Here is a 21,221-nt window from a genome sequence, read left to right as displayed (position 1 = left end):
GTATCATTTTTCCAGCCTCAATTCCAGAACCCTAGACACCAGAGAGTATTGAAGACTATAAATACATGTCATTTAGGTCGTTTTTAGAGAGAGGAGGAGAGACGAAATACTTTACAGAAATTTTACTTTAAGCTTTGTTTTTAGGTTTTAGGGAGAGAGATCTGTCTCTTAAACCGTTGTTCTTTCTTTTTCAATTTTGGTTTCTATTCTACTTCTTAATACTATGTTTTTGATTTTGTTCGTTATGTCTGAGTAGTTTTATTGTTGGGATTAAGGGATTTTCGATGGGGATTTATCTGTTCGATGAGGATTCCATGAGCTTTTGAGCCGAATCTTAGAACTTTTTCTTCTGAATTCGTTTTTACTGCATGAGAGTAGCGTCATGAACTACAATCTGATCCAGATGCTTGGTGACACGAAAGTGTTCATCCGGTGTCAGATCTAGTTTGGGAGAGCAAAACAAACATAGGAGTGGAAACCTACCTATGGGCGATTTGTGAATGGTGACGAGTCTTAAACATAATGCATCTCTTCTTTTCCAGGGCCAGAGTGGAAACCTACTGGTCAGGGTTGAGAGAGATAGTTGTCTATGATCACGACAGTGGCGTATTTATACGTCCGTGACTCCAGTTCGAAAAGTTTAAGCTAAGATCTTATCAAATTTACTCTCTAGCAATGTTTTGAATCTTTCGTACCCCTGAGAAAACTTCCCTGAAGCCCAACGCCTTCTTTCCTATAGATTCACACCGTTTTTATTTCAAGCTTTAGTTCAATATTCTCATTCCTTTTTAGTTAATTTTCATTTAAGCAATTAGAATATCCGTTTTTCTCGTTTTTATTCATTTTCGTTAAGTTTAGTTATTAGGTCTTTTTAATTCTCGTAGTTTCTTTTTACATTCGTTTTTACATTTTAAACACACCACCAAAACCCCCACAAAACCGTTTGGTTCTAGACGTCCTTACTTTATATTTGTTTCAAAGGCTTTTGCAGGAAAAGATCCTCATTCCCTGTGGATTCGATCCCTAAGTACTACAATCGATCAGCTGCGCACTTGTGGCTATTGATTTCATTTAGGGTAAAACTTGACAACCCTCGACACACCGACACCGACCACATCAAGTTTTTGGCGCTGTTTCCGGGGAAGACATGCATTTTTGTTTTCCGCAAAACCCCAAGAAAGGTTGGTAAATCGACTCTAGAACCCCTTTTCTGCATATTTGCATTTTTTGGTTATTTTGTTTCCATTTCAGAAGATATGGATCCTATAAATCGAAATACACACTATGAGGAAGGTTTCTATAACACTCCTCAAGCCACCAAACGCAGAGAGAAGCAGAAATTCGAAACGAAGACTACAGAACGTTCCAGAACGAGCCCTACGTTCCTCCAATGGCTAACCCTAGATATCCTATGCATCGCCTACCTCACCAAGTTCTCCACCGAGATGAGAACGTCCAGCTCAGCAACAGATTGATCCAGCTCGAAGGCGTGATCAGGAAATTCATAGAAACTCAAGCAACCGCTACAGCTGCGCTAAACAAAAGGATTGGCGGGATATCAAAACTTTTCAATGAGAAGATCGATAACCTAGCCTCACAAGTCAATTCAATATAAGAACGAGCAACCAAGGACGCAGCTATGATCGCTAACAGGTTCAACAGCATGGAGGAAGAGCAAGCAAAGCACACCTATGAGCTTTGCAACACCAAAAACAAAGTCATGGACCTGGACTTCAAACTTGATGATGTGGACAAAGCCCTAAACGAAGCTAAGAACGAGTCTTATGACTTCACAGTCGAAGTTTCAGAGAAGGTTTATAAAGTCATTGACAAAACCGAAGAGCTTGATTCAACCATGGACAAAGTAGTCTATGCTCTTGATGAAGTTGAAGAAAAGGTTGAGGAGATCATGCAAGGACATGGAGAGCAGATTCCAGCAACCAAAACTAAAGACTCAAGTCCAAAGAGGAAGTACATCAAGCCAGAAGACCCAGGAGACCATCCAGGAAGCAAAGGAGGAAGCAATAGCAGCAGAGCAACTCGGAGACAATTCCCCGCGGTCGCGTTGCCTCCGACCGCGGTAAACAAGCCCTCTCCCGCGTTTGTGTTAGGCCTACCCGCAGCCCATGGTCGTTTTCCCGCGGTCGCGTCAACCGAAAAAACGTTCCAAAACAGTCTCGTTCGACTCATACAAGCATCTGCACGTCTGATACACCTCCTGGGATGACTAAACCGCTCCATCAACAGCTGGTTTGCTCCATCAGCACCCAAAGATCTGAGACAAGGATAAGTCATGGCCCTGCAACATGTCTTTGTCTTGTGCAGATGAGTATGAAGAACAATACTCTGAAGATGAAGAGTATGGGTTGTTTGTAGAAGATCCAAACGCAGGATATACCTCAGAAGACAGTTCAGGAGAAATTCAATGGATCACAAACAACATCAGTAGAGAGAAGCTAATGGAATTCAACAACGTACTCAGGTCATTTCCTGCTCACTTAAGTTTTGATGAAATCTGGAAGCTTGGTCGTTTGCAAGTCTTTTTCAGGTACTGCAAGGAGTCTAAAGAGGATATCCATAGATACTTTATGAGAGCTCGATACATGACAACACCAGAAGCAGCTGTCTATGCGATTCACCTCAAAAAGCCTGAAGACTGCAGCCACTACACCAACAAAATCAGCAAGGAAAAGCTCGACGAATTCAATGATGTGTTTCGAAATTTGCCTGAAAGAATCACCTTTGCCAGAGTTTGCAAGGATTTCATGATAGGCCATTACTTCTGTGAAAGAAAAGAATCAATCCCTAAGATAGAAGACTTGTTCAATCATGCCAGAAAAGGTAAACCTGTTCGAACCCTTCACAAAATCGAAGGTGTAAGTCAGTTTCTTATCTCTTGTTCTATTAGAGGAGAAATGTTTAAAAACGTGCTATGTGATTCTAGAGCTTGTCTTAACATGATGTCCAAGGCAATTGCTTAGAGACTTGGCATTAAACACCTGCGCAGGACTAGAGCAAAAATTAGTCTAGCTGATGATTCCAATGCAACACCTCAAGAAATAGCTCATGAAATTCCTTTGAGAATATGAGATTGCATAGTGCCTGTCGACTTCTACATTGTCGAAACGAGAGATGCAACATATCCAGTGATTCTCGGATGGTCTTTTCTAGCAACTTCCGGAGCTATAATGGACTGGCCAAACCGGAGGATTTCCTTTGCTAATATCGACAAAGATGTCTTCACAGAAGTTGTCCCATACAACAGCAAAGCAGGAAAACGTTCTGCAACAGAAGAGTTTGAAGAAGAACTTTGGAGTGACGAAGAACCTGCTAGGCAAAGCAAGGAGATGTCGAAAAAGACTTGTCTCAGGACAAGGTCTTCTTCATTGGAATAAGTCACGTCCAACACCAAAAGTCGAGCTAAACGACTTAAAACAAAAGCGCTTAATGGGAAACAACCAATTTAGGTATTTTTTTCTTTAGGATTTTTCTTTCTTTTTCTATTGATCTTTTTCTTTTTCTTAGTTTCAGGTGTTTCTTATAAAACAAAAAAGCCAAAAAACCCAAAAAACCAAAAAGAAGGATGGCCCCTGACTGCTCAGCCTAGCAGGAACCAAGAAGAAGCAGGAAGAGGCCATGAAATAAGCCCCCGCAGTCGCAGACGTTCTGACCGCGGGAAACGCCTCTTCGACCGCGGTCGCGTGATTCTGACCGCGGCCAAGCACCTGTTTACCGCGGTCGCGTGGCTCCTGACCACGGCAACTGGTCGTTGAGATCAAACCCGACCCCAAACCACCCACTTCACCTCATTCCACCTCACCAATCCCCACCCGACCTCATTCATCACCCTCCACCACCTTCATCACCACCTATCACCTTCCCAAACCTATTCGAATGAATCCGGTTCATCACCACCAGCATCCCGGATCCAGGTAAGTTCTCTTTGTCCTTACCAATTCGATTATCTATGCATTTTTCTCATCCAATCTCGACTTGTTTCACACTGAGAACAGTGTGATTTAAGTCTGGGGGAGGATTTCATCCCTTTCTAACCACTTTTCTTTCATAAGTCTTGCATTATCTACACTTTTTGCATTTTCCATAAAGTTTTTCAAAATCGGTTTTCAAAACAAAATACGTTTTAAAGGGAATGGTGAACATGCTCATTCATGATTTAGGACTAGACTAGGCGGTAGTTAAGCACATTTGAAACGAAGTACCCCAGAGGAATTTGAATGATTTCAATTTAGATGAAGGGATATACTAGCTCTGTTTTATTTGGACTTAATTTGGACTTAATTTTCTCATTGAAGCATTAGACCAGGGAACTGAATCATACATTCAGGACTCCTTTATCGTTTTACCACTCTCAGTTGATCCTGAATGGCTAGTTCATCTTTAGCTAGTTCCCCACCTTAACCAATCCTCTTTCAAACCACATGCACTCTTGTTTTCCATTGTCTTATATGCAGATAAGTGCAAAAACGTTGGAGAGAAAGAGGAACGACGCAGTTTTCAGTCACTAAGGACAGAGACCTGCGATTTGCCGGAAAAGTTCCCGGAAGGATTCAACACAAGAGGAAGCTCAGTTTGCCTTAGAACAATCTCAAATTTTGGTACAATCTCGTCCTCTAGTCTCTCTCTCTTTAAAAGGCATTTCCTATTCTAAAAAAAAAAAAAACAAAATCCGAAAATAAGAAAAAAAAGGAAATAAAAGCCTTAGAGAGTCTAGAGAGGTCAAATTCTAAGTCCCAAAGCAACTGGAGTTCGATTTTATGGAGTTTTGGAGACTGTTTTCTGATTCCCGGAAAGAATCTAAGTCTGGGGGAACAGCTGTTTACAACAAAGGAGGAAGGATTATGCAACAACATTTGGCAAGAAGAAGTAACTGAAAATTGTGGTCATCAACAGGTCCTTATCTCTCTTGCGGTTTTGCATATTATCTTGCATCCTCCAGATCTTCAGGTAACCCGAAACACTTGAACTCCACCACTTAAACATCCCTTTAATGCCAAACGCCGTCTACCCTGGATGATGTCTTTAATGGGAACTCACTATTGAACTTAATGAATGTAGAGAGCTAGTTGACTGGAATCAATATTTAGATTGTTTAAGTTTTGCATAACGGAAAAGTGGACTAGTATCTCTTGTGCATTGGTGAGAATTTTCTAGACTAAGTTGTGGATTGATGCACTATCTTTGGTCCTAGTTTAGGAGTTCATGTCTATGAGATTTGTGCATTCCCTATTTTTGTTTTCACTTAACCAGTTTAGGCTTTTGCTTTGTTTGAGGACAAGCAAAGGTTTAAGTCTGGGGGAGTTGATAACACCGTATTTTGACCACTTTTATGGATCGTTTTGAAATACTTTTTCTATGTTTTTAATTGCTTTCAAGTACTTTTATTACGTTTTTCTATTATTTGTAGTTCCAAGACTCTTTTCAGATAACTTAGGGAAAAGCTTAACAAAATGGATAGAAAACCAGATTTCAGCTCAGAGTCAAACCGTCAGAAGTTCACCCCTGATTGAAGGCCTTCTCACCATCTGATCAAGCTCAAATTTGGAGACCTTAAAGATGGAAGTATCAGCTTTCCAGCACACTTTACAGCTTGGCAATCCAACGGTTCAATCAAAAGATACGCGAATAGCAAGATGTCCCATAAACCAGCCGGAAAACGTTTCCACCGTGGCCAACAAGCAATTTCCCGCGGTCAGAAGCACCGCGACCGCGGCCAGCAAGCCATTCCCCGCGGTCACAGCCATCCCGACCGCGGCCAGCTAACTCCAAGCCCGAAGGCCCATTTCTGAAGCCCGTATCATTTTCCCAGCCTCAATTCCAGAACCCTAGACACCAGAGAGTATTGGAGACTATAAATACATGTCATTAAGGTCGTTTTTAGAGAGAGGAAGAGAGACGAAATACTTTACAGAAATTTTACTTTAAGCTTTGTTTTTAGGTTTTAGGGAGAGAGAGATCTGTCTCTTGAACCCTTGTTCTTTCTTTTTCAATTTCGGTTTCTATTCTACTTCTTAATACTATGTTTTTGATTTCGTTTGTTATGTCTGAGTAGTTTTATTGTTGGGATTAAGGGATTTTCGATGGGGATTTATATGTTTGATGAGGATTCCATGAGTTTTTGAGCCGAATCTTAGAACTTTTTCTTCTGAATTCGTTTTTTCTGCATGAGAGTAGCGTCATGAACTACAATCTGATCCAGATGCTTGGTGACACGAAAGTGTTCATCCGGTGTCAGATCTAGTTTGGGAGAGCAAAACAAACATAGGAGTGGAAACCTACCTATGGGCGATTTGTGAATGCTGACGAGTCTTAAACATAATGCATCTCTTCTTTTCCAGGGCCAGAGTGGAAACCTACTGGTCAGGGTTGAGAGAGATAGTTGTCTATGATCACGACAGTGGCATATTCATACGTCCGTGACTTCAGTTCGAAAAGTTTAAGCTAAGATCTTATCAAATTTACTCTCTAGCAATGTTTTGAATCGTTCATACCCCTGAGAAAAATTCTCTGAAGCCCAACGCCTTCTTTCCTATAGATTCACACCGTTTTTATTTCAAGCTTTAGTTCAATATTCTCATTCCTTTTTAGTTAATTTTCATTTAAGCAATTAGAATATCCGTTTTTCTCGTTTTTATTCATTTTCGTTAAGTTTAGTTATTAGGTCATTTTAATTCCTGTAGTTTCTTTTTAGATTCGTTTTTACATTTTAAACACACCACCAAAACCCCCACAAAACCGTTTGGTTCTAGACTTCCTTACTTTATATTTCTTTCAAAGGCTTTTGCAGGAAAAGATCCTCCTTCCCTGTGGATTCGATCCCTAAGTACTACAATTGATCAGCTGTGCACTTGCGGCTGTTGATTTCATTTAGTAAAACTTGACAACCCTCGACACACCGACACCGACCACATCAAGCTGCGGTGGAAGTTGTCCTAGCCGCGGGTGAGGTGCTCGCAGCCGCGGTCATCCCGGCTCACCATGCTTGCTTCTTTAATCTCTTCTTCTCCATTGTTATTCTCTTGCTCCCAGTGGTTGTTAGGCACGTCTTGGGTATCCAAATCATTGGTTCCAGTGTTTAGTTCATACTTTTTATGATCTTTAGAAAGTTTTTCTTCTTTATCTTCTACTTCATCTAAAGCATAGACAACTTTATCTAAAGTAGCATCAAGCTCTTCTGTCTTGTTTTCAACCTTAGCTACGCCTTGCCACAACTCCAATGTGTAGTCATAGTTCTGGTTCTTGCTTTAATTCAGCTCATTTTCCAAGTCATCGATCTTGAAAGTTAGGGTTTGCAGCTACCTTTCACTTTGCCGAATGTTGAACTTATTCTTATCTTGCTCTTCTTCGACAGAATCCATTCTCTGATTCAACACTTCATTGTCTTTGGTTCTCTGATCCTCCAGTGTTTTCACGTGCTCAGAGAGGTCATCAAACCTCCTGTTAAGGTTGATGGTGATGGCATCTATCCTTGTTTGCAGGGCAGCTTTGATGAGGGTTTGGGAAGCAAGGAACTGATTCAACTCTGTTAAATCTATTGTTCTCATAGTTCTGGTGTAGAATCTGATGAGGTAAGGGATGAGATGGTTGATGGTTCATCAGGTGTGGCGAATAGGGCTCATCTCAGTGGCTTGGAGTTTGCAAGTTTCCATGATAATGGTTCGGATGATTTGGCCGAACATGATGATCGGAATCACGCTTGGATGGTGATTCACATGCACAAGGAGCTTTACACAGGTTGCAAAACCTTTGCTTGGGATTAGGATTTCTTCTCGGATGATCCATGCTTCAAGGATTCTGAAACTAGGGCAAACAGATGAAAGAATGAGAAGAAAAACAAAAAGTTATGGTGTTTGAGTATGGTTTACTTCCTATGATGTTTTGGCAGAAACTCGACATATATAGTCTTTTGTGGCTTCAACCTCCCAGGTTTAGACCTCCAGCGACTAAAAACCTACCCGGCAACGGCGCCAAAAACTTGATGGCTTGCGGGCCTAGGGTTGCGAGCCTAAGGTTGCGTTTTTACCAAGCCCATTGGTCCTCAAAAAGTTTTAAATTTATAAAATCCTAGTGTCTGCAAGTGTACAGATGTACATTGTAGGACTTAGGGTGTCGATCCATAAGGAGGATGTCTAATCTACAATAAACAACAAACTGGGAAGTAAGGAAAGTCATAAACTCATGGGATTTTTGGGGTTTTTGGTTAAGAATCCTAAGCTAAACCTAATCTAATATTCACAAGAAATAAGATGCAATACATATAAATTGTTAAAAGAACATCTCAAGCATATCGACTCAAACTATAGATCTAAACTCATAGGTGGCGATTTAGACTTCTCCGGTTTACTCTAATCGATGTCAAAGCATTTCCAATTAGCCTCCGGGCGATTTATCTTCATCTGTTTCTGGGATCTGCATGGAACTAGAATAGAAATGTGTATGATTAACCAACTTTCGCCATCTGAATCAACTAATCACACAAATCTGACAATTTACTCTCGCTCTCATACCTTGCACTTTTTCTTAGACGGCTCGTCCTTGTGGGAGGCTACCCCTTTTCCTTTCTCAGACGCAGCCGTTTGTGGCCAGTCGTGTAAAAACAAGTTGGAAGCAGGAGGCCTTGTCGACTGAGGAAGGGCAAGAACGTCTGAGGCGTTTGGCGTCTGACTCTGGGCTCTGGAGCTTTCCTTTGACGCCTCGGGAAAAATTTCCCCCGATTCTACCTCGGTTGCCTTCTCTTCAGTAGCTATCTCCTCGGCAATATTTCCTGCGGTGATAGGGACATCGTTGTTCCCCATCTCAGGATTCGGCGGATCCTCTCTTGCTGTTGCCTCTCCCCTTTGCTGAGCGGCCTCTGCGGCCCGCCTTTCGGCCTCCTCAAGAGGAAGGCTTTGGTTCATCAAGAGGAAGTGATTTATGATCTTGTTTTTCATCTCCAAAACACTTGAACGAATCGGTAGAGACGAGATCATCACTAGGGATAGAAATAGGTTCTCCCTTTCCTTGATGACGGGCTTCTATAACGTGATGATCCAAAGGAATTTCATTTGATGGCCTCTTTCTAACAAATTTGATGGAGGATTCTCCATCAACTTCAAAAACTACCCAATACCCGTCATCCATAGATTCATTAAGCTCTTGAAGCATATCATCAATCTTGGTTTGGGAGACAGACGGCATATCTTCATCAAAGAGAGGATCATGGATATCTCTGTGGGCATTGTAAGTTGAATAAGGGTCATGGTCCTTGTAGAATCCTTGTTCCTCTAAAACTTCGCGGATTGATTTGTTGTGGCTGCGAAGTCCTCTTGTGTGGTGGTTCGGAATTGAATTCTGATCCATTGAAGAGAGATCACGAATGTATTGTGCTTCTCGGCGTCGAGTGGCTTGAGGAGTGTTGTAAAAACCTCCCTCATAGTAGTAATTTTGTTTCATATAGTTCATTAATTCATAACCTGAAACAAGAAGAACCAAAAACGATAATAAGTAGAAAAGGTGCTCTAGAGTCGATTTACCAACCTTTCTTAGGGTTTTGCGGAAAAGAAAACGCGTGCCTTCCCCGCGACGACGCCAAAAACTTGATGGGGTCTGCGATGAGGGTGTCAAGTTTTACCTTAAATGAAATCAATAACTGCAAGTGCACAGCCGAACGATTGTAGTACTTAGGGATCGAATCCACAGGGAAGGAGGATCTTTCCTGCAAAAGCCTTTGAAAGAAATATAAAGTAAGGAAGACTAGAACCAGGCGATTTTTGTAGGGGTTTTGGTGGTGTTTTTAAAACGTAAAAAAATAATCTTAACGAGAAAATACGGGAACTAAAATGACCTAATCACTAAACTTAATGAAATCAACTAAAAACGAGAAAAACGGCTAAACCTAATTGCTTAAATGAAAATCGATTGAAAGAGTAAAAATTCTGGACTAAAGCTTGAATGAAAATCGGTGTAAATCTATAGAAAAGAATGCGCTGGGTTTCAGGGAAGTTTTCTCAGGGGTATGAACGATTCAAAACATTGCTAGATAGTAAATTTGATAAGATCTTAGCTTAAACTTTTCGAACTAGAGTCACGGACGTATGACTACGCCACTGTCGTGATCATAGACAACTATCTCTCTCATCTCTTACCAGTAGGTTTCCACTCTGGCTTTAGAAGAGAAAAGATGCATTATGTTTAAGACTCGTCAGCATTCACAAATCGCCCATAGGTAGGTTTCCACTCCTATGTTTGTTTTGCTCTCCCAAACTATATCTGACACCAGATGAACACTTTCGTGTCACCAAGCATCTCGATCAGATTGTAGTTCAAGACGCTACTCTCATGCAGTAAAAATAAATTCAGAAGAAAAAGTTCTAAGAGCAGGTCCAGTGGGGGTTTGGAGAAAGAGTTCAGGCCCGGGTTCATAGGCAAAGTGGATTTAAAAAAAAAGAAATAAAGCCCATTATTGACGGATCGGTTCATCTGCGCGAGCTCGACGACCCCGTCTCTTAGCCACGTGTCACACTGCGATTGGAGGAGATATTGTGGTAATTTTCGGGAAAGGAAAATTATTTTGGGCAAAAAATTCATTTCATGTTTCCCCTCTTTTCTTCTCCTCTCTTCCTCTTCACCTGCGATTCGCGACGACTCCGTCAAAATCGTTCAGTCCGGCGTCAATTTGCGGTGGTTTGTTCATCTGAGGATCGCCCATCCGTCTACATCGGCAAGGTTAGTATCTGTCCTTGCGTTTTCGTTGATTTTTGTCCGATTTGAGTTTTAGGGTTTGCGATTTTTTTTGGGTGAAAATTTTGGTGCTCAATCGGGGGTTTTTTTTGGGGATTTATGGTTCAATACGATATTTAGTGGCCTATTTGAAACTCATAATCAAATTTGCGAACGGTATTTGTATGATTTCAAAAAAAAATTGAAATCTGGAAATTAGGGTTTACGCGATTTGGGAAAAAAATTTGGGGGTTTCTTTTGGGGTTGCAATTGGAGATTGAAACAATGAAATACAACCGTATTAGACCTACTTCAGTGGTTGATTGCATCGATTATGAATTTTTAATCGATGAAATTAGGGTTTCAGAATTTGGTGGAAATTTTTTGGGGCTTTTGCTCGGGGGTTCAAATTGGTGTTTCCAACTATCACTAGCATCATTCGTCTCTATGTTTAAAGGCATTATCGAATATGAATTTAGGTTTTGTTTGTATTTTGTGGGTCGTTTGGCTTTGTTTGTCTTGCATTTCTTTTTTTTTTAGAACCGTCAAGGCTGATAGTGGGTCGATCAAAATGTTATTGTTTTATATCGTTTGTCTTTTGGTATATCGTTTGGCTTTGTTTGTCTTGCATTTCTTTTTTTTTTAGAACCGTCAAGGCTGATAGTTGGTCGATCAAAATGTTATAGTGCTATATCGTTTGTCTTTCTATTGTACTGATCCTCTTCTGTTTTAGGCAGATAATGCCAAGCTACAGCAGCGGTTCATCGGAGGAGGAGGTCCCGTACTAGGCTTACGCGGATGCCACGTATGGCATACCCGCGAAGTGCTTTTGTGGCCGGGTCGTGAAGCTCCAAGAAAACGCATCCGGTCGCAAGTATTATTCTTGCCCGGAATGGATTAACGAGGTAGGTTGTCTTTTCGTTCAGTTTTAATTTCCAATATTTATGTTAGTCTTGCTAACAATTTGTAATGTTTGTAGGGCACTTTTGACCACATTCACCAATGGTGGGATCACTCTGTAACAGAACACATTGAAATCCTTGAGACAAGGATAGAAATGCAGCAGGATCTTATCCGCAGCGTTGATCGGGTCACCTGCACATCTGTTGATCCAGCCGTTGGAGAAAACTGAGAAGACATTGCAAGGCTTAAGGGTGAAGTCAGGGATTTGGAGGAGCAGCTTCGTACTCAAGGTGACAGATTGTCTATGCTTTTTTTTGTATGTGTTATTGCTGCTTTTGGTTTAGTCTGTAGGGTTTAGAGATGGCTAGCATTGTTTAGGGTGTAATGTAACATTAAGTAGTTTATTTCGGCTCAAGTTATTTAATGATTATAATGGTCTGTTTGAATGTTTTTGTGAGGATATTTGGACTTGACGGGAACAGAAATGATAGTGGACAGCATATGGCTCATCCATTAAAGGTCAGTTCTTTTCTAACTTGAATATTTGGTAACTTAAACTTTGTTTGTGTTAAATGTGATAGGTAACTGGCTAGGTTGTTTTAGTTAGCTTTATGAGTGTTATTGTTTATCAATGCTTGATATGACAGAATAGGTTTAGGTAGTGTTTTAAATGGTTGTTAAAACCTGTTCGCAAATGTTTACAACTTTTACACGAACTTGAAAACTCAAATTAAAAGACTCCCAACTACTATTTCTTTTAAACATAAAAGACACTTAGCCATAAAGACCATGAAAAGACTGTCAACCATAATTTAAAAGACACTCAACCATAAATTAAAAACCCCTAAACTCATTCAATACCTTTCACTCTCTTCTCGGGTTCCATTCTCTTTATATCTCGGCTCTCTGTTCAGTCTCTTCTCGGTTTACATTATCTTAAACTCTCTTCTCTCTTTCTAAACCCTTGTTTTCTCTTTAAGTCACAGTCCTCTTCTCCTCTTTTAACTACTCTTTCAACTCCTTCCACTCGTTCCAGTCTTTATGGATTCTCAGAACTCTTTTACACAGTCTGATGGGTTTGTAAACCTGCTAACCAGTCAGTTAAACCCTGACTGTTACTCGCCGTCCATAGAAATAGGATCATCTGAGATTCCTTTGTTTAGTACACAAGGATCTGATGATCCTACTGATGGTGGAACGAAGAGGAAAGTCTGGTCCCCGAAGGAAGACCTCGCCCTCATCAGCGCGTGGCTCAACACCAGTAAGGACCCGATTGTGAGCAACGAACAGCAAGCTGGGGCTTTCTGGAAGCGTATTCAGTTGTATTACAACAACAGCGAGGATATAGTTGGAATGCCAAGGAGAGAGTGGTCTCAATGTAAACAAAGATGGGGTAGGATCAATGACCAGGTATGTAAATTCGTGGGATTATACGCGGCTGCGCAGAAGGAGAAAAGAAGCGGTCAGAATGAAAACGACGTTATGAAGCTTGCGCATGAGATCTTCTTCAATGACTACTCTATCAAGTTTGCTTTGGAACATGCCTGGAGAGAGTTAAGATTTGACCAGAAATGGTGCACGACTAGCAAAGTCCAGGATGGTGCGTCAACCAAAAGAAGAAAGGTTGATGACTCGGCTCAGTCATCAACTTCCATACCTGCAAGCGAGAATGAAGAAGTTGTCGAGGTTCGTCCACCTGGAGTCAAGGCTGCAAAGAAGTCATCGCGTGCTAAACCTGATAACAAGGACATGAAGGAGTTTGGTTCCATGTGGGAAATGAAACATAAAGACTTAGAGATGAAAGACAAGATTAGGGACAAGAGGATTCTTGAAACCATTTTGGCTAAGACTGAACCACTCACTGAGATTGAAATGGCATTAAAAAACAAGCTAATTTGTGCGATGTATGATCTTTAGGGTTTAGGCTGTCTGACATTTGCTTTGTGTTAGTTTTTTTTTCCTAATCCGGTTGTATGATATTTAATTTAAGAACTTTTATTTGCCATCGGGTTCTATATGTATGAACTTTGTTTGACATTTCGTTATGAACTTTGGCTTCAATGTTGGTACTTTGTTCAACTTTTGGTCATTCAATGGCTGTCACGGGACTATATCTCTACCTCTCCTTGCTTTTATTTTTGCAGGTAGTGTCAGATCAATTTGGCCACTTCATGTCGATTATTGATCCGTGACCAAATGCGCCAATATTGGAGGGGCCATATAGCTTTTGTCTTCCTCGTTTGTAACCGCATATTTAAGTTGTAATGCAGACCATATGTTCGAACTATCATTTTGGCCACATCTTTGAACTTATTCCATGTATTTATATGAGAGAGGGCAGACCATATGTTATTCATACTTGTAACCTTCATTATATCTCATCTTGGTATCAAAGTGTTTTACTTTCTCATCTTGCAATCTAATTCTATTTCGTATCTTCATATCAAAGTGTTTACTTTCTCATCTCGCTATCAAACAGCCACAACGTTTTTCAAACACAAAACTCTTGAACCTCATTTATTTTCACCTTCTTCTCATAACTTTATCTCTTAGCTCACACTCTAAAACACAAAATATGGCAGCTTCTTCAAGCAATGGATATGATGATAAAGCTGATGATGCATTAGATGATGCATTCGATGATGCATTTGATGATGCATTTGATCAGAAGTTTGAGGATATGTTTTATTCTATAGTTAACCAACATGAAGAAAAAAGCATTCATTGAGAGACAGTGGGAAGAAGGTCACAACCGCTTATGGAACGATTATTTCAGCGAAGAAGCAACCTATCCGCCACATACATTCCGACGCCGTTTTAGAATGAACAATGATTTGTTTTTACGTATTGTTCACCGCCTCTCCGATGAAGTTCCATATTTTCAACAAAGAAGAAATGCTATCGGGAGATTAGGTCTGTCTGCTCTACAAAAGTGTACGGCGGCAATTCGTATGATGGCATATGGTATAGCAGCTGATGCAGTTGACGAATATCTCCGGCTCGGTGCTAGTACAGCATTGTTCTGCTTAGAGAATTTCACAGAGGGCATAATATCCTTATTTGGAGATGAGTATCTAAGAAGACCTACCCCTGATGATCTTGAACGCTTACTAAACCAAGGCGAGGAACGGGGATTTTCCGGGATGATTGGAAGCATCGATTGTATGCATTGGGAGTGGAAGAATTGCCCAACCGCATCGAGAGGTCAATATACACGCGGATCAGGAAAACCGACTATCGTTTTAGAGGCAGTAGCATCACAAGATCTTTGGATATGGCACGCATTTTTTGGACCTCCAGGTACATTAAATGATATTAACGTTCTTGATCGGTCACTAGTTTTTGATGACATCTTGCAAGGTCGAGCTCCAAAAGTGAGATATGATATATTCATAATTTGCATCATTTAGGTTGCATAATTCATTCTAAATCATGTTTTATTCCATGCATTTTAGGTCCTTAGGGTTTGTTTTAGAACTTAGGAGATGCATTAGGTCCCAATGAGTCTCTGCATGTTTTGAGTGTTTATCAGGTGTATTTGGAGCTGAAAAGATGAATCCAGGAGGTGGAATGGTGATCAAGGCTTGAAAAAGGGTGAAATTGGGTTTTTGGAGTTATCGGCCATTCTCGCGTACCAGGTAGGTTTTTACCGGCCATTTTCATGTACCGCGGGTAGACCTTATCGGCCAAAACGCGTATCGCGAGTGGATTGTATCGGCCAAAATCTCTGGGTGCAGACACGTTTCCGAAATCACCTGTCCGGGGAACCTTCCGGTCCGATTCAGATGTCGGGTGCTTCATAGAAGTTGGAGAGGATTGGATCACGGTTTCATATCAAGTGGAATCATGGAATTCGGACGCGTGATCAGAGAGTTAAGCTCGTCGGAAGAAACCCCTGTCTCGCTGCTGTTTTGGACCAAGCCGATGAGCTCTGAAGAATGCGAAGGACGGTGTACTTCCAGGCCGATTCAGTTTCCGGGGCCTTCATGAGAATCAGAGACATTTGAGTCTGCTTTCCAGAACGTCCGAGATTATTCAATTCGGAGCTATGAGCAGGAATATACGGTCTCCAGAATGGACACATGTCTAGACGCCTCTCTCTGTTCGTGTAAATGCACTGCAAAGATGTGCCCTCCAGGAAGCCTTCCACTTCCCAAGCACCGAACAGCCTTCACCAAAGTTGGAGATAAATGAGTCCTCTGTCTTCTGCAACCTGAATCACTCAATTCGGACAAGTATCGTAGAAGTTACACTCTCCGGAATGCGAAGTGGTCGAAGCTACTCTGAGTGCTGCGAGATGGTCTTGCGACTTGGTTCACCCGCAGGCCTGAAGATGAATGCCTGAAAGCTGATGCTGCGAGTTGAGAAGTGCGGGTAAGCTATCACTGGATGAGTTCTGAGGCTCCCGAGCAAGAGAAATGCTAAGTCCACAATCGTGCGACTTAGGTATGCGAGTAAGCCGCGCCTGGAACTAAGCCGCACGATCACTCGCAAATCACTCCGACTTGAGCCTGCGACCTATGTATAATGGAAACCAACCCGCACATATGCACATTCCCCAGAAACCGCCTTGGTCCTGCGAGTTGAAGAAGAAGAAGATCAAGCCGCAGCAACACTCGCAAAACACTCCTACTTGGGCGTGCGGCTAAGACAAGACGATCTAAGTCTCACAAGACAGGTTCTTCATCTACTGCGACTTAGTCATGCTACCTGGGAGATACTGGACCAACCCGCAGGATTCCCACTTTATCCATTAAAGCCGGGTCAGGACCCGGTTTGTTCCGGGCTGACCCGGTTCGTTTTTAGAGAGATATAAATACTTTTTAGGGTTTTTTCTGAAGGAACTAAGCTTTATTCCCTTTGTATCTTGCCTCTTTTGTGAAAAAGACCCCACCAAGAAGAGAAATATCGATTTTTCAAGTTAATCAAGAGAGTTTAAGAGATCTTTGAGTTTTAAAGCTGCTTTCTTCTTAATCTATCATCTCCATCTCCATTTCTCATCATTAATCATGCTAATCTTCTCTACTTGCAAAGGTTTAAGAGAGATTAGTATGATTAGTGAGTAGTCACCTTAATGAGGTTCTAGATGTGTAGGTTAGGGTGCTAAAGTGTTAGATTAGGAATGCTTAGGGCTAGATTCATTGATTCATCTCTCTAAACAGCTGTTCTCTATGCTAGATCCTTGCATATCACTTGAGATCTAGATTCTGGGAATTTCATGCACCAAAAGTGTTTGATGAAATTCTTGAAAGAGCTGTATTAGGGGTTTAAGCATTTTCTGCATGATGATGTATTGTTATTTGCTTGAATGATCATTAAGAACTGTCTATTAATGCATATTGATTCATATTTCACAAATGGGAATTTGGTTTGAAAATGGATTAGTGTAGGGGTTAATACCTTCATGAGAAGATTAACCTAGATTAGAGTTCTTAATCATTTGAATCATGTCTCATCATTGTCATTAGCATTTCTAGTTTAGCACCAAAGCACCCTAACCAACTATCATGTCTAGAATCTCATGCCTCCATCATATCATATTCACATCATTTGTCATTGTCATTAGTCTTTTATTCTGTTTAAGTTTGTAGTTGTCATTAGTTAACCAAAACCACTCTTGTTTGCTTGAATTAAGAACCTGATCACATAGTTTAGTGTCTAACACCACATCTGGATTGATAAACCCCTTGTACTACAAGACAGGGGATTGATAACCTCTATAAAGAGCCTTGAAAACTCTTAGTTATCAAGATACTGGGTAAACGGTAACGAGTATCGTTTGCCATATTATCTCACAGACGACATTTACCCGAAATGGGCTACCTTTATACAATCAATTCATCTTCCTCAAGGAGAAAAAAATAGCAAATTTGAAACTAAACAAGAATCCGTCTGAAAAGATGTGGAGCGGGCTTTTGGCGTGCTGCAAGCTAGATTTGCAATTATCAAAAATCCCGCTCTTTTTTGGGATAAAGAAAAAATTGGGAAGATTATGCGGGCTTCTATCATATTACACAATATGATAGTAGAAAACGAACGACATAGCTACACTCTAGCCAATATAGAACAATTCCAACAAGAAGATGGAAGCAGAAATTCGCATGTGGATAGGACGTATTCTAGATGTATGCCTACAAATGTCTCAAATTTGATGATGGCAAAACGAAACGAACTCCGTGACAGACAGATACATGAACGATTGAAAGCGGATTTAATCGAAAACATTTGGAATAAATTTGGTTAACTATTTTTATATTATAAATATTGTATGTTTTTAATTTTCTTGTATTATTTTGTGTTTTTTAAATTGTATCTTTTAAGATTATGGGTAATGATTTGTATTTTTAAATTATAATACTTGTGTTAACCAAAAAAAATTGTTAACAAAATAAAAAAATAAGATTTTATTTCGGATGAACCCCGAAATGAGGTTCACTACTGGAACCATAATTTTACCCGAAGTTCGTCCCACACAAAGCAAACCAAAAATATTAATTTTAAAATCCGATGAACCCCATGGAGAGGTTCACTACTGGACCTGCTCTAAGATTCGGCTTCAATAGCTCATGGAATCCTCATCGAACATATGTATCCCATCGAAAATCCCTTAGACCCAACAATAAAACTACTCAGACATGAAGAACGAATCAAAAGCTAGTTGTCTCCTTTATATTAGGTCTAATTTTGGGGATGATCAGACGGTGAAAAGGTCATCATCGGATGTGAAAATTATGACGACCTGAATTTATCCAAACTGATCTTTTGCTCCAAAATGCACACCTTTTGTCTTAATTATTTGAAAAGAGTCTTGGAACTAAAAATAAAAAAAATAGTAAAAACACTTAAAAAATAAAATATATTTTAAAAGATTTAAAATTGATCCACAAAAGTGGTCAAAATACGGTGTTATCACCTTCTCCGAGGCGAAAAACTTTTGTTTGTCCTCAAACAAAGCAAGATCTAAACCTAGAAAAAACCTTTAAAAGAAATCATAGGGAACAAAAATTCTCAGAAACTATACTCCTAGACCATAATCAATTATAATGTATCAATTTAGGTGTAGCCTATAAAATTCTCACCAAAATACAAACATAACTAGTCCGCTGATCCGTCATGCAAAAATCTACTCACTTAAACTTAACTTCTAGTCAACTAGCTTTTAACATTCATTAAAAGTTTCAGTGGTTCTCATCAAAAGAAAAGTAAACAAGGCAATCAAGGCTAGGTATTCAAAGGGCTTTTTAGGGGTGAGGGTTGATGTGTTTAGCGTTACCTTAATTTCTGGATAAAACATGATATTATGCAAAACAGCAAGAGAGGATGGAGCAGTTGATATCCACAGTTTTCAGTCATGTTCTTCTTGCCATAAGATCTCGGTTTTTCTTCTCCAGGTTCTTTTTATAATTCCCCCAAACTAAGATTTTGTCTACGTTAGTATATCTCCCATAAATGAATTCTAGTTGCCTTGGCTCCACGACAATCTAAGACTCATAAGGCTTTTTTTCTTGTCTTTTTTATTCTTTTTCTTTCTCTTTCTTTTTTTTTGATTTTTTTTAATTTTTTTTTCTTAAAAAAGGAAACACCTTTAGATAAAGTCTTAGAGATGCACAAAAATTACCATTAAGAATGAGCTTTCTGAGGCTGCTAAAGATTGCTGATACTCTTCCTTCTTAACTCCATTCAGTCCTTCTCTTGAGTGACTGAAAACTTTGTTGTTCCTCCCTCTCCGGCGTTTTTGCACATATCTGCTGATACAAACTAAAGATGATAAAGGGTATGGTACCAACTAAAGATGAATTGGCCATCCAGGACAATTGTGCAGGTGAAGACGATTGGATTCCCTGGCAACGGCGCGAAAAAGTTGACGCTGCCTAAGGTTGACTTTGCGGCTTCATGTTTTAAATTTATAACCCTAGATGTCTGCAAGTCCACAGCAGTGCGTTATAGTACTCAGGGTATCGATCCACAGCGAATTCACGCTTTACCTGTAGAACCCTAGAACCAGAATTAGAAAACGAAGTCTAAGATGAAAAACAGGGTTTTGGGTAGGTTGTCACGATTTAGATATATGTATGTTAAAAAAAAAGATTCTAAAAAGGTTTTAAAAAGGGTTTTAACTAGGGTTTTAAAAAGGATTTTAAAAAGGGTTTTAAAAAAAGGGTTTTAAAACTAAACTAGAAGTGAATAATTTGATGTTGAATATAAAGGCTGTCTACGGGATATGATCGATTCAAATCACGCAAAACAAAGCTCTTAATATTGATCCTAGTAAATTCTTAGAACTCGAGTCACGAACGTATGAATACGCCACTGTGTGATTATAACCAAATATCTCTCGCAACCCTGACAAATAGGTTTCCACTCTGGCCCTAGAAGGGAAAAGATGCAAGCTTGCTTAAGACTCGTCAACATTCACAGTTCGCCCATAGGTAGGTTTCCACTCTTATGGTTGATCTACTCATCTCAAGCTAGATCTGGCCCCGGATGAATACTTTCGCAACACCAAGGACCAAGATCAGTCTCTAGTTCGTGACGCTAGATCCATGCTTTAAGTATAAGCTTAGAAGAAAGATTTCTAGAATTCAGCTTGGTTTATCTCACGAAGATCCCTACCAAACGTATTCCGTTCCCTTTGTTGGAGCCTTTAAACTCATACCTCATCATTCAGAAACGTGAATAAAGTAATAAGAAGAAAGAAGTAGAGAAAAAGAGACAAGGAGATGAAGAAGAAGCATCTCGATTTCGAGATCTAGGCTCGGAGAAAACTTCTCTTCAATTCCTTTAAACAACCAAATGAACATGAAGAAGATAAAAACGAAATTGAAAGATGCATAGAAGTAAAAACCGAATTAAAGTAAAGGTAGAACATAAAGAAGTTTCAAGAGAAATCTCTATCTCCATAAACTAAGAACTAAGAACATAAGAACATAAAAACCTTAGAAAAACTAAATTTGGTTGCTCCCAAAAGGGATTCTTCTGAGGCACACCAAAATAAGTCTGCTTATATACATATTTAAAAGTCTTCAACTCTCTCCAGTCGTCCTTAGGGTTTTCTGTGAAGAGAAGACGAATTGGGCTTGAAAGGTTGTCTTGGGCCAGCCTTTCAGTCGGTCCTGGTCGCGAGGCTTCTACCCGCGGTGAATGGGAGTTTGGCCACGACCATAGACTCCTAACTGCGGTCGTGGCTCCTGGACCCGCGGAGATTTGCTTGTGAGGTTGAATCTTCATTCTGCGCTTGCTTCCTTCACGAGACTGCAGAACATGTCTTCAGTGGATCAAGTATATCCGGAGATCTAACCATTGGATTGTCTCCAAACCAATTGCATTTGAAAGCAAGTTGTCTCATTTATATTAGGTCTAATTTTGGGGATGATCAGACGGTGAGAATGTCTTCTACGGATGTGAAACTTCTGACGGCCTGAATTTATCCAAAATTATCTTTTGCTCCAAAATGCACTCCTTTTGCCTTAATTACCTGAAAAGAGTCTTGGAACTACAAATACAAAAAACATAATAGTAAAAACACTTAAAAATAATAATAACTATTTGAAAGCATTTAGAATCGATCCACAAAAGTGGTCAAAATACGGTGTTATCACCTT

The 21,221-nt window shown here is 40.1% G+C and overlaps 1 protein-coding gene across 1 annotated transcript; it reads left to right on the top strand.

Annotated features, from left to right (window-relative positions):
* The first annotated feature begins 12,660 nt into the window (after positions 1-12,660).
* Positions 12,661-13,536, top strand: LOC112084557 (glutathione S-transferase T3-like). Its single transcript, XM_024153708.1, has one exon. It carries the CDS (start codon positions 12,661-12,663, stop codon positions 13,534-13,536), a length of 876 nt encoding a protein of 291 aa, XP_024009476.1.
* The last annotated feature ends 7,685 nt before the right edge of the window (positions 13,537-21,221 follow it).

The sequence above is a fragment of the Eutrema salsugineum genome, unplaced genomic scaffold (assembly GCF_000478725.1).
Source record: "Eutrema salsugineum unplaced genomic scaffold, Eutsalg1_0 scaffold_4, whole genome shotgun sequence".
NCBI classification, from domain to species: domain Eukaryota; kingdom Viridiplantae; phylum Streptophyta; class Magnoliopsida; order Brassicales; family Brassicaceae; genus Eutrema; species Eutrema salsugineum.
The sequence above is the reverse complement of the archived record's forward strand: the minus strand, read 5'-3'. Positions and strand labels throughout refer to the sequence as shown.

Coding starts and splice junctions, on each gene's coding strand:
- LOC112084557 (XM_024153708.1), top strand. CDS start 12,661: ATGGATTCTCAGAACTCTTTTACACAGTCTGATGGGTTTGTAAACCTG.